At 54.6% G+C, this 13,642-nt stretch overlaps 1 protein-coding gene across 3 annotated transcripts; it reads right to left on the minus strand.

Annotated features, from left to right (window-relative positions):
* Window positions 1-9,408: 9,408 nt before the first annotated feature.
* Cplane2 (ciliogenesis and planar polarity effector complex subunit 2) lies at window positions 9,409-13,250 on the minus strand. Of its 3 annotated transcripts, none has more exons than XM_026400848.2 (6): window positions 13,149-13,250; window positions 12,757-12,883; window positions 11,404-11,556; window positions 10,692-10,816; window positions 10,238-10,374; window positions 9,409-10,050 (listed from the first exon to the last, which is right to left on the minus strand). In XM_026400848.2, the coding sequence occupies exons 2-6, from the start codon at window positions 12,866-12,868 to the stop codon at window positions 9,801-9,803; spliced, it is 777 nt and encodes a 258-aa protein (XP_026256633.1). In that variant the 5' UTR covers window positions 12,869-12,883; window positions 13,149-13,250; the 3' UTR covers window positions 9,409-9,800. The 3 variants fall into 3 exon arrangements, with proteins under 3 accessions (XP_026256633.1, XP_026256632.1, XP_077647529.1); XM_026400847.2 differs by having other exon boundaries at window positions 12,757-12,905; XM_077791403.1 differs by having other exon boundaries at window positions 12,757-12,905; window positions 13,105-13,250.
* Window positions 13,251-13,642: the final 392 nt, after the last annotated feature.

The raw sequence follows: 13,642 nt of genomic DNA on the forward strand, positions 1-13,642 counted from the left end.
TTTCCACATATCATCTCATTTAACTCCTCCTATGAGTCGATGCTGTTATTCTACCCATTTTATAGGTGAGGGAAGTGAGGCAGAGAGGTGGTTATGTGGTGAGTGGTAGAGCCAGGATACTCACTCGGGCATTGCAACTTTCAAGACTTGCTATTTATTCACTGTGTACCTTCTTGAATACACTGATGCATGGCATATATATATTGCCACACAAATCCATGTTCCAACAAATACATTCACACATTTACCCTCAAGTACACACACTGACACACACACACTTTCATAGATACACTCAGACTTTTGAGATTCAAGTACACAAATTCATGGGCACATTTTTTTTTTTTTTACTGGAGATTTAACTCCGGGGCACTCAACCACTGAGCCACATCCCCAGTACTATTTCGTATTTTATTTAGAGACAGAGTCCCACTGAGTTGCTTAGCACCTCGCTTTTGCTGAGGCTGGCTTTGAACTTGAGATCCTCTGGCCTCAGCCTCCCAAGCTGCTGGAATTACAGGCGTGCACCACCATGCCTGGCTCACGGACACATATTTTTTGATTCGCTTTTTAATTTTTTTTAAATCAAACATCTATATAGGTGTTTTCTCCCAAACATGCACTGACCCATCTGATGTTTACACACACACACACACACACACACACACACACTTTCCCATTCTGTTCCAGTCACACACATGCACACCCCAGGATTCAGACATGAATGCATGGGCCCACTAGTCCTTGCTTTGGTGTGACCCAACCCCCCTCCCCCCCCTCCCCCCGAGTGGCGGCCTTCAGTGCTGAGTGATGCCCACACCCATGCCAAGCTGGCTGGGAGGGTCACAGCCGGAAGGCAGGCCGCCAACCCAGATTAGGTGGGGCCCTCCCAGGGAAGGGTAGAGAGGTGGCCTAGCCCCCCAGCTTGGGGTCGGGGGGGTTTCTCCCACCCTGGCTCCTAGCCCCTGGATCAAGCAAGGCTAATTGGGTTCTTTCTGGGCAGGACGTCATCCCGGGAGCCTGCCAGAGCCTTGGGGTAGAACCATGATCTGAGGGGTCTAAGCCCCCATGGCCTTTTCCCCAGGGCGTTCCACTACCACCCTCCTGCCCCTCACCTTTCCAGCTGCTGATGCTGTCGGGCTGCTGTGCAGGGGAAGCCCTCTCTCTGCCCAGCTGGCTGGGGGAGATCCCACCCAGACAAAGAGTTTGATTCATCAAACCCTGTGGTGAGGCAAGCCGGGAGGGAGGAGGGAGCAGGCAGCGGGCTGGGCGGGGGCCTACCCTAGCCTGGCCTCACTGTGGGCAGGCTGGGCAGCAAGGACCCCCCAGAGGTCCCTTCTGGCCAAATGGGCAGTGCCCAGTCTGGCAGGGCCAAGAAACTCAGAGGGAGACCCAGAGAAATGTAGACCATTTAGACAGCAACTCAGAAACGGAGACCCTGAATGCTGACAAACAGAAAAACCACAGATGCTAAGACATTCAGGGACCCAGAGATGCAGACAGAGACACAAAAAATTTCAGACAGTCCAGATACTCAGAGACAGACATGAAGCCCAGAAAAACCCCGGAAGACAGATGGACAAACAATTCATGCCCCGTGGGCTTGCCAGTCTGGTGGGAGAGCCAAGAATGAAAACAGTTACAATCCAGATTGGCAAGAGCCAAGCCAGAGGCACATCTGAGTAGTGTGCCAGGCTCACTCAACCTGGGAATCCTGGAGGTCTTCCTGGAGGAGGTCATGGTAACAGCTAATGCAAAATCCCCAGGACCCAGAGCACCTAAAGAGGAGTGATCCAGCTGCTTCCCCATTCTTACCCCTGGCCAGGTGGGAACCGGCTGCTCCTAAGGAGCCTCCCTGAGGTGGCGCCTCTAGCTTGTACCTGGAGCCTCTGTCCATCTGAGTATACTTCCCTAAGCCTCAGTTTCCTCATTTGGCAAACAGGAGAGAGACACCAACTTGACAGCGCTAATGAGAGAATAGGCACCGTGGAGGTGAAGCACCCAGGGCAGAGTGGAGCTTGTTGCCCACGGTCATTCCCCAGAGTATCATTATTATTATCATCAGTCTTTATGGTGTTGGGGGATGGTCTGGGTCATCAGCCAGATGGAAAAATGAAGATACACATGACATCTTAGGAGCATGTGGGTGGGGACCCAGGTGGCCTCTGCCCTCCAGATAGGTTCCTTTCTCTCCAGGAATAAGAAGTCCTCAGCACAGTTCGTGCATGCCCCTGCTCCCTGTATTAGAGGAAATTCTTTGGAGTTCTAGACGCCCCTGGAAGGCAGGGAGAGGCAACCCCCATAATTTACAGGGATAAATAAGCCAAACATTGAGTCTTGGGGCAGAGGCACGTCCAATTGAGGCCTTGGGGAAAAGCCTGGTGAGTGTGGGCAGAGGGAAGGTGGACGGCAGGAGCGGGCTGGAGGCAGGTCCTGAGTGGGCGGTCAGGAGTGAGCAGCCTCCACCCACCCCACGCCCAGGCTGAGGGGCGAAGGGAATGATCCACCCAGCTCAGGTGTGGCCACCCAACCTCAATGCTGGGGATCAGGTAGGGGCAGAGCTGCGTTCATATTGGGTGTAGCTCATCTCTGCTAGGAAAGAAGAAAAGAAAACCTGAGGGAGAGAACTGGGCCCAGGCAGCAGGGACACTACCTGCCCAGGACATAACCTCAGGAGAGACCAGTGGCCATTCTAGAACCCAAAGGGAAAAAACCCAGCCAAAGGTTCAAGGCCCCACATGGGCACTAATCAGCTCTGTGTGACCTTAGACAAGGTTCAAGGCCCCACATGGGCACTAATCAGCTCTGTGTGACCTTAGACAAGGTTCAAGGCCCCACATGGGCACTAATCAGCTCTGTGTGACCTTAGACAAGTCATGGCCCATCCGTGGGCCTCAGTATTCCCACCTTCAAAGTGTCCCAAAGTCACCAGCCCCAGCTGCTCCCTCTAAGAAACCTGTGTCATCATAAATATTTCTCCAGGACAAAAAGGATAGGCAGAGGCCAGGGAGAGTCCTCTCGGGTGGGCACTGCCAGTCACAGAGGGTGATAGGCCACTTGGCAAGGCTGGCAGAGAGTGTCCTTGGACACGATTATGGTCTTTTCCCTGCTCCTGCCTAGTGCCCCTAGCCCTGCAGCCCACAGGAAGAGGGATCCTGCCCCCTAAGGACAAAAAACAAGGGGGAGGTCATGGCTAGAAAGGGGATCCAGGCCAAGCGGTCTGCAGATCCCCAGGAGGCCATAAGTGTGTTGGGGCCAAGATCAGAGGCCAGGCAGGCAGCACAAAGGACTCACTTGGGGAAGACTGGTGGGAGGTGGATGGGGCTGCTGGCACCCTGGGGGCCCTACCTCAGCCAGGGAGCTCCGTCCAGCTGCGGGCACAGTCCAGGGCTGCAGGCCACCCTGGGGGCTCTGGGGTTGCAGCCAAGTCCTCAGGGGGCGATGTCAGCATGGCCCCTGAGCCCGGCCAGGCAAACTGCTGGGTATTGTGTGGGGCAGGGCGGGGGGAAGGCGGAGGGAACCTTGCAGAGAGGCAGGCGGCTGTCTCAACGTGCCTGCTCCCCGCCCCCCTTCCTCAGAACCGGTTTGGCCAGTCTGGGGTACAGAGGGGGCTGGAACAATGGGAGTCCTATGTCTGCAGGAGAGGCTCTGAAGGACCCCAGATGTCCTAAAGATGGGGGAGGCATTGCTGCTTCTCCTGGGAGACAGGTTACTCCTCTGCCGGAGCTTCTCCAATGCAAGGTGTTCTCAGGGGACTCCTGGGGGCTGGAGAGCATCCTGGGAGCCTCACAGAGAATCTCCCAAGCCTTGGAATCCTCAGGAACTCTGAGACCTCCACTGACCCTCTCTGAGCCTAATAACGCATATATAAAATGGGAATACTCAGCTCTGAGGTTGAGACATGGAAATCTGTGCTGACAGTTGGCAATGTACATCTGGCTTCATCCTGGATGGCCTTTCTAGCATGGCCACTTCTCACAAATTACTCATCCTTTACTGTCACCTGGAATGATCCACCTCACCATCTCCCATAGACCCTCCATCACAAAGCCTTCTCGGACTAAGCCCTCAATAAAGTAATTAAGATAGCCTAAACCCAACCACCCTCTATAAGAATTCTTTGTGCTGCTCTGTATCTGGCCTGTAATTTTCCAAAGCTTGTGAAAGGGGAAGCTGCTTCCCCCCAACCCCAGCCCCACTACCTGCCATTAATTTGAACACTGCAAATGCCAAGCACTTATTATTATATGATTTGGGCTGGGATGTTGTTCAGTGGTAGAGCTTGCCTGGGCTGTGTAGGCCCTAGGTTTGATCCCAGCTCTGGAAGAAAAAAAAAAGTTATGTATACAAAAAATAATACATTGCTAATAACTTGTATTGCACATTTACTATGCACCAGGCACTCTTTTGAGCACTTTACATGCGTTTCTTCATTCATTTATCTTTACCAGGACCTATGAGGCCGACACAGTGGCTGCTGCCACTCAGCAGGTCTGGAGCTTGCATAGGTAAAATCACACAGGCAGTTATCTCATTTGAATATATCATCAGTTCTATGAAGTTTCTATCTTACAGATGATGAGACTCAGGTTCAAGGGATTAAATAACTTGCCCAAGGCCACATAATTAGTAGTAATGAACTAATAATGAAGTAGTAATGAAGCCCAAATCTACCTGACCCCACCACCAACTTAATATCCCCTGTACTGCCTTACCAGGGTTTTGGGAGGGGCCCATAATCAGTGAAAGTCTGTGGGAGATGTCTCTGCTGACCTAGCTAAACCCTTTTAGTGTGGTTCATACACTCTGGGTTTTGATGACACACAGGGCAGGGGCTTGCTTCATGGCTCAGACTCCAAACAACGCTCTCCCAGAGTGGTTCCTTTAGCAGCCAATGACGACCATTGTGTTCGGAGTCATTAAGGTTCCTCTGCTTCCTGGTGTCCATATCCACTTCCTCCCCTAGAGCAGAATCTCATAGTGAGGACACACTGCCCAAGGCGGGTGGGGACTACGTGGCCGTGGAGAGGTCGCACACTGACACAGAGAGAGATTTACTGGAGGCAGGGAACACAGAGAGAACCCCAATGGTTTCATTCCTGGCCAACGCACTGCTCGGATCCCTACCTGGAAGCCAGAGGGCTCCCATCGAAAGAGCATCCTGGGGACTCTAGGGTCTTCAGTTATTCCTGCGTCCTGAGCTCAGAGGACAGCAGCCCCAGAGGGAGTAACACTTGTCCAGGTTGCGTAGGCTGACCTCCGGAGCTGAAAGCCTCCTCCTGGGGTGCGTATGTAAATGAAGGGGCGTGGAATGGGCGGGGTTTCATGGGAGGCGGGATCAGGCGGAAACTGGGGAATCCAGCCAATTGCTCCAGGGAGAAGACAGCAAGACCGCGGGGCTGGAAGCGGCTGAACTCGCGGGGGAGGGCCAAAAGGCGTGGTCACGCTGGTCGGACAGGGCCAGGTTCCCCACCCACCCCGCCTGGCGGACAGAAAGCGGCGCCGGCCGGTTAGTCGCCAGCACCTGTTGGCTAGGTAGCGCTCACGCTCTTTCTTGGCCAGGGCCGCGGCACCTTCGGCATGAGCCAGGCAACGAGGCGCAGAGGTGCTGGGGAGAAGGGGGCAGGGGCGGCCAAAGCCAGAACGATTATTTTAGTAATCTTAGTTTATGGTGCGCTTACCACGTACGAGGAGGTGTTCCGAGGATTTTCTGGATATCTTCACAGCTCCATGAGATGAGTATAACTGACACCTCCATGTTACAGATGAAGAAACAGAAGCATAAAGGTGTGATTTGCCCGCAGACACAGAGGAATAATTCAAACCCCTCAGCGCTCACTGTTGAAAGGGGGTCTTAAGCAAAACGGGAGGGTGCATGCTTCCTCTCCTTTCTCCAGGTCTTTTCCAAAATATACTATTATTAGCAGAGTTAAGTCATTGTGTACCTACAGTGTGCCAGGCACTGTGTGAGTGTTTGACCCTGAGTCTTCATAACGACCCTGAAGCAGGTCCCCATTATAAAATATAGCCCCATTTACAGCAGGTCGGCGACAGTGCCTGAACTCGAACCAGAACTGAGACAGGTTGAGCCTTCCTCAAGGCGACGATGAAGTCTAGACGCACAACCTGCAGCTTCCAGGAAAAGAAGGTGAGGTTCCCCTGCACAAAAGCCTCGAAGCTGGGTTGAGGGGTCGGGAGAAGCTTTCCGTTGTCGACTCGGAGGCCTACATTCCGGGCCCTCCAGGTCCTGGAACCCGGCCCTGCCCCTTCAAAACACCAACCCCATCAACCGAACAACTGCCTGTCTAGAGGAGTCTGCATCCAGGGGTCCCCGCAGGAACCTCAGGAACCTCGTTACCAGGACTCAGAGCCGCGCCCCGCCACCCTAAGGCTCGGTCCCGCCCGGATTCAGACTCCGCCCCATCCAACACCACCCCCAGCCCGGCCAATCCAGGCTTCTGCCCTGCAGTTCTCAGACTTTCCGCCCCGCTTGGACTCAGCCCTGGCTACTCCTAGACAGGCCTGGGCCCTCCAGACCCAAGTCAATGACCGCGCCTCCAGCCGCTTCCCTGCTCCGCGGCCTGAAGAGTCCCCCACCTGCAAGGTGTGCGGCAGCCCCGGGACCAGGTAGGTGAAGGGCGCAGGCGCCAGCCTTAAATTTACCTAGAGGACAGTTGGCTGTGGCAGTCTTACGTACTAGAGACCAGGCAGGAAATGCAAGGTGAAAGCGACAAGGAAAGCCTGCAGGGCACGAAGGTGTTCAAGGCCAAGTCCTCTAATTCACTCCCCATTTGCGTCCAGACCCACTCTTGCAGCAGGATGCGCCCACCTTCTGAGACTTCCAAACCTATGACTGCTATCCCAACTCCATCCCCCATTTCTCTTATCATGTGGGCCCTGCCCCCCAACACCCCCTGCCCCCATCTCTGACCTCGATTTCCCCTCCGACCCTGTATCCCCTCCCCTTCTTTACTGTGCTCACATTCACCATTGCCATCAGGTGGTCCGTGGCCTCTAGCAGGAGCAGACAGATGCCCCAAACCCCTGTGCCTTTTGGCCACTGGCTGCTGGCACTCACACAGGAAACTGGGATCTCCATTCCATTGTTGAGCAGAGAGAACAGGGGCGTCAGCAGGAAGGCCACCACAAAGATGGTGATGAATTCAAGCTGTAGCACTGGGAGATAGGGAGCCTCAGGCCTGGGCCAAGTCCCCAGTGTGTCAGGTCCCCCGATGCCCCATGCACACACCCATACTGCAGGGCCACTGCTCACCTATCCCCAGGTATTCATCAAGCAGGTCCTTGCACTGCATGAGCTCATAGTTCTCTGAGTGCTGCAGCTCCTGCCTTGCCTAGATGTCCCACATCCTTGCCAGCTGCCCCTGCTGCTTCTGGGCCTTCAGCCTCCTGCAGCAGAGGCAGGGAAACCCGATAATAGCTGTAACAATAGCCTGTGTCAGGAACGACCATTTCTATTCCTCCAACACTCCTTAGAGTCAGCACGATATTCCCACCTGACAGAGGAAAAACAGAGACCTAGAGATTTTGCCCAAGGCTCCCCAAATTTTAAGTGGTAGAGCTGGGGTTGAAATCATCATTTGGGTCTGGAATGCAGTTCTCCTTATTAAGAGCTCCAGGACTCAGTGCATCCTACATAATTAGTCATTCTTGGTCTCTGGAATCTTCTCTCCCCCAAATAGCAATCAGAAGCTCTCTGTTTCAAAGCTCTCTCCTGTTCAGCATTGCATAATCCTCTTTGCTCTTTTTTGAGAGGTATTATTGTTCCCATTGTTCTGGTGAGAAAACTGAGGCTCAGAAGAGACAGGGCTAGCCTTGGGCCTGTCTCCTGACACCCAGGCAAGCTTTCCTTCTGCTTTGTTCTCATAAAAGCCCTGCCCACAGCCTGGCTAGGCCCAGCCCGTCCTGTCCTCTGGTTCCCCACACCCAAGGCGGGATGTGCTCCTCCATGTTACTGCCATTCGCTGCCATGGTGTTGAAGAGCCTAAGCCAGCTCAGTGAGGCAGCCGCTAGGGCTGCACTGTTGTTGGCAGACACAGGGCACCTTATTTGGGACTTAGGAGCTGCAGAGGGGTGACTCCACCTCTCTGCCAGTGTAACTGGCATGTGTCTGGTCATCTTCTCCTCCCACCCATCCTGGAGACCCCAGATGCAGATCCTACCCCTGCCAGACTTGAGCATGGGATGGCCCCACACTTCTCCAAGAGCCAGCTACACAGGGGTGTAGCTGGTCACCTGTGAGCGTGGGCTGTGCAGAGAGCTAGGGACTGACTTCTCAAGAGAGGGCTCTGCAGCCAGCTGGCTTTGAGGGTCCCAGCTGAGTCATGTCAGGCCTCGGCCCAGGGGTCCACATGGGACCAGCAGGGGCAGCATATGATCAGGGGGTAAGAATATCAAGGCCCCTTCCCTCACCCCACTTTGGCCTATGCTCACCAATGTCTCTGGCCAACGAGCAGGAATAGCGAAGGCTGGGCCTGCTCACTACCCTCATGCTCTTGATCTTGCCCAGTGGCCTGTTAGGACAACTCATACCTGACTCCCTCCCAGCAGGGTCTTGGTCCTGCTCAGCGGTACTTTCTGACTCCTGGGCTAGCCTGATGTTGTTTTTTGTTTGTTGTTGTTGTTTGCTCTTTTAATTAAAAAAAATTTAGTTATTGATGGACCTTTTGTTTATTTATATGTGGTGCTAAGAATCGAACTCATCAAACTCAGGGCTAGGGTTGTGGCTCAGCAGTAGTGCGCTTACCTCACACATTTGAGACCGTGGATTCAATCTGCAGCACCACGTAAAAATAAATAAGTGTAATAAAGGTATTGTGTCCAACTACAACTAAAAAGTAAAGTTAAAAAAAAAAAAAAAGAATTGAACTCACCCATGCTAGGCGAGCACTCCACCACTGAGCCCAACCCCAGCCGGCCTGATGATTTTGCGAAAGGCTCCAGAGTGAAGGGCTTGCCTCCTGGACCTGCAGGTGGGATGAATCTCCCAGCCTCCTCCCCAGCTCCAGGTGACCAAGTGACTAGGTGCTGACCAATGGAATGTGGGCAGGAAGTCCACCCCAGGCCCAGTCCACAGAAATCTTCTGTGTGATTCATTCCCTGTCTGCCGACCATTGATGCCCTGGGGCAAATATGGAGGATCTCAGGGCCTGGGCTTCAGATGGGCACACGGAGTAGACAACTGGCCCTTTGCCTCCTCCTGAGGTGAGAACTAAGCAGGAAAAAACACTTCATTTTTTTTAAATTATTTTTTTAGTTGTTGATAGACCTTTATTTATTTATATGAGGTACTGAGAATGGAACCCAGTGCCTCACACATGCCAGGCAAGCTCGCTACCGCTGAGCCCCAGCCCCAGCCCCAGCCCCAGCCCCAGCCCCAGCCCCAAGGAAAAAGAGTTAAGCCACCAAGGCTTCGGGGTTTATCTGTTACAGCAGATCATGTGACTTCAATTAAGAAGGTGCCTGGCGGAAGGCATGTGAGGTCCAGGTCCTGCCCGGCCTCCCTCCCCCAGTCCCTTCTGCACCCTCCATGGGTGCTGCAGAAGGGGGAAGGGTAGCAGGAGGCTGGGGAGACAGCTGAGCTCCGGGCCCTGCCTGAAGCCCTGTGCCCCACTCACTGCCAAGTACTCTGCAAAGAAGGTGCCGCTGCAGCGGGCCCTTGCCGGCCAGCCCTCAGGAGGGGTCAGTGTTCCACCCCAGCAGGAGGCCCTCGGTGCTGCCCTCTGGTCCAGGTCACATAAAGGTTAGGAGTGGGGATCATAGGTGTCCTTTCATGATGCCACCCCTCAGCTGGGGGTATTTTCTGCAGAGGTGGGAAGCAGGCCAGCTGCCACCTGGTCCTGATGCCACAGCTGCTCAGCAAGGCCATTGAGCACATGGGCAATGTCGGCCAGCCCAGCCCGCCCATCCAGCGTGCGCCCATCAGCCAGGCGCCGCCCAGGCACACTCTTCACCCGCAGCAGGGGCAGCTGCCAGGCCTGCCGGAAGGCTGTGAGGTCCCGCTCAGGCACGTCTGTGTGCATGTACTGGTCGAATCTGGAGGAAGGTCAAGGAGCCTGGCCAGGCACCTCTGCTCACCGCCCCATCAGACCCGGGCTTTGCCCTCCTCCCTAAAGGCTGGGCCCCACAGCTGGGCGGAGGCGGGGTCCCTGAGCCCACGCTCCATGCCTTGTCAAGGGTGGCCTCTGACCCAAAGGTGTCCCAGGGACCACCCAAAGGATACTTGGAGCCAATGACCATCCTGACGACACCAGGGGCCTCTCCTGCTATGCGGGCCAGCTGTCCAGGCAGGTCTTCGAAGGAGGCACGGTCAGTGAAAGAGAAGAGGAAGAGGAAGGCATCTGTGTTCTCTTTGCAGGCCTGGGGATGGAGAGGCTGGCTCACAGCACACCATCACGTGACCACGCCACCCCACACCCGCGCAACCAGAACCTTGTAACTGGCTGCAAGGGGTCCCTCCTTTCAGACTGGGAACCTGAGGCCCAGAGTGGCTGGTCCTGTGGCACAGCTCCAGCTGGGACTCAGTCCCATGCCAGCTCAGAGCTCTGCCGCCAGCACACTGCCCACCCGCAGCTCATGGAAGCCCTGCTCAGGGTCCTGCAGACGAGGTGGGCCCAGCTCAGAGCTCCTCAGACATCTGCCTGCTCCCAGGGTCCTGCCGGGCCCGCCCTGCTCACCAGCAGCATGTGATCAAACTTTTTGAGCGCAGACTCCCCACAGTCCCAGAACTCGAAGCGGAACATGATGACCCGGTTGCTGGCCTGCAGCTTGGCTGGCCAAAACACCACAGTGGTCTGGATGCCTGAGGGGGACCGGGGTCAGCTATTCAGCATGGGAGAAATTAGGGGAACAGGGAACCAATAAAGAATAAGAAAAGGGATACATCCCTGCCCTGGTGGGTCACCAGTCTGAATGAAAGGCGCAGTCCGTGTCCTGGAAGAATTTTTAGTTTCTTGGGGGGAAATGGAGACTTGCCCTGGAGGAGCCCCTGGTGCACTGGGAAGATGCAGCCCTTACCAGGATAAAGCAGTTTTACAGCCTGTATGAGAGACCCAAAGGTCCTGGGACATTGAGGGATGCACACAATGCAGGACTCTGTCCAGTGGAAAGACAGGAGGATGAGCACTTCCTGAGCTCTGGCCGTGTGCCAGCCCAATGCTGGGCATGTTACCTTCACCAGCTCCAGCTCCAACTCTGTGACGTTCCCGTGGGGTTGGTACTATTATCCCCTTGGGATAGAGAAGACTCAGAGAGATGAAGTGACTTTTCAAGGACACAGGGGAAGTGGTAGAGTTGGATACACTCCCTGGCTTGTGTAGTCAACAGCCAGGTTCTGTCTTCCACTCCAGGGAAGGCCTCCAAGGATGGGCAAAGGGTGGGTTCACTTACCAGTGGTCTCATGGTGCACCACGGGCACCTCCAGGCCAGCCAGCTTGGCCACCAGCGCCGTCTTGCCCACACCACTTTTCCCAGAAACGAAGATCTTGTAACTGGCAGTGTCAATGGCCACAGGCGGGGGCAACACTGGCCGTTCAAGCAGCCCTGGGAGGGGGAGAGCCAGGTAGCGTCAGGGGTTCATCCTGCACTTGCCCCAGTGGACATTCTCATCTCTAAGGGTTCTAACCCACCATCTGTGGTTCTCCATATTTGTTCCAGATCCCTGGGAGCTTGTTAGAAACGAACATTTCAGCTACGCAGACCCACAGGCTCAGAACTTGCATTTAAAGAGGATTCTAGGTCAGAGGTCTGCCTGGAACTCTGGGGTTCTGTGACCCAGCTCTGGGCCACTCCAAATAATGCCCAACTTTTTTGGGTTGGTTTTACCGATACTGTTATGACATGCTCTGGATTTCCCACACACAGAAGTGTGGTTTCTCACAGATCCTCCTTCTTTTTTTTTCTTTTTAATTTTCAATGGACCTTTATTTTGTTTATTAATTTATTTTTATGTGGTGCTGAGAATCGAACCTAGTGCCTCACACATGTTAGGCAAGTGCTCTACCACTGAGCCACAACCCCAGCCCCAGATCCTTCTTAATAAGGCAATATAAGCAAAAGTGTTTTCAATTACTACAAGTGAACCCCATACAAAGTCAATCTATAGAAATCTTTAGGGGGGCTTTAAACTTAAAAGTTGGAAAAAAAAAGAGTCAAAATTATAAAACATCTATAGGCTAAGGGCTGAGAGTCCTAAGCTAGGGACTGCCCTCTCATGTTTTGGTGGAAAGTTGGCACTTGGTCTCTGTTGGCACTTGGTCTCTCCTGGCCGCAGTGGACTCTGGCTGCTGGGCAAGTCTAGCTTGGGTGAGCTGGCTTCAGCCTGGGGGGTACCAGTGTCTTATCTCTGGCATAAGGACGTGGAAGAGCTCTGTGTTCACTAGGACACATCCTGGGCAAGTCTGTAAAATGCTGTCAGAGAAGCTAAGACGGGAGTTCACAGGGTAAAGTGCCCAGCAGAGGGCCTGGCACCAAGTGAGGGCTCAATGGACAGCATCTCTGGTGACCGCGGCTGCTGGCAGGTGAGGTTGTTTCCATGTTCCTGGCTCTGTTGATGGAATTAGTTCTAAGGAGATTTGAGGATGGGGGTCCAGGGATGGGGCTTCCAGGAGTCACCAAAGCCAAGGAGTGCGGTGGAGCAGGGCCTCACTTCCTTGCTTCTTTCTATACCCACCATCTCCCAAGCAACAGGTGACACAGCCTCCCCAGAGTGACAACTGACAGGCTGAGGGCGAGAGCACTTACCAAACACCCGACGGCGGCTCTTGCGCAGGATGCAGGCCAAGTACTCCTTACCCTCGGTGGTCTCCTGCCAGTCTGGGACAATCACCGAACCGTGCGCGGGAGGTCTGGCCATAACTGAGCATGCCAACTAGGTAGACGGGTGCAGAGTGCTAGGAGTGGGGGTGGAAACGGGGGTGACGGTCTCAAGCTGGACCTGTGATCCTTCCTAACCTCCGACTCTACCGTAGCCCCAGCTCCCCATCTGAAGATGCCATCACATTGCCCCCTGGCCTCCGCAGTGCTCCCTGGGGACAGCCATCCCATTACTGCTTTGGAGGGGGTTTACACAACCCCTCTCTCCCTCATCACCTTTGGGTGGGGGTCACTCAGCCCGACTCCTGAAGCCACCTAACCTTCACAGCCAGCAGTCCACGCCGGCGAGCGGGCTCGGGTGGAGACGGTCCCTTTAAAAGCCTGCCCTGCGCCGCACCAAGCCGCGCCTCACCGCCGCTGGACCTGCTTCCGCCGCGGCTCCGGCGCTCTCCTCCAGCCCCTGCAGCGCATGTGCGGGGCCGTTGCCACGGAGACGCAGGGGGCGGGGTTGAGCGGCTGGCGGTGTCCGCTCCTCCTGCAGAGTAGTCTGCAGCCAGCGCCGCGCAATGAATGGCTTCTCTGGGCCACTGCTCGGTCCCAGCCCGTCTTCCCTCCCAAACTTGATCAAATGCCCCTCTGTCCAGGAGCCTCCCGCGCCTCGCTGTGTCTCAGCTTCTTGTTCTATAAAGTGCCTTTTTTTTTTTTTTTTAAAAAAACTTTTTAGGATTCTTTACAACACTGCTGCTCAGCAGCCTCCTGAGTTAAGACACCTCTGGCGTCACAGACTGGGAACAGCAGCTCGGAGAGGTCAAGG

The sequence above is a fragment of the Urocitellus parryii genome, chromosome 11, assembly GCF_045843805.1.
Source record: "Urocitellus parryii isolate mUroPar1 chromosome 11, mUroPar1.hap1, whole genome shotgun sequence".
In the NCBI taxonomy this organism is placed as follows: Eukaryota; Metazoa; Chordata; class Mammalia; order Rodentia; family Sciuridae; genus Urocitellus; species Urocitellus parryii.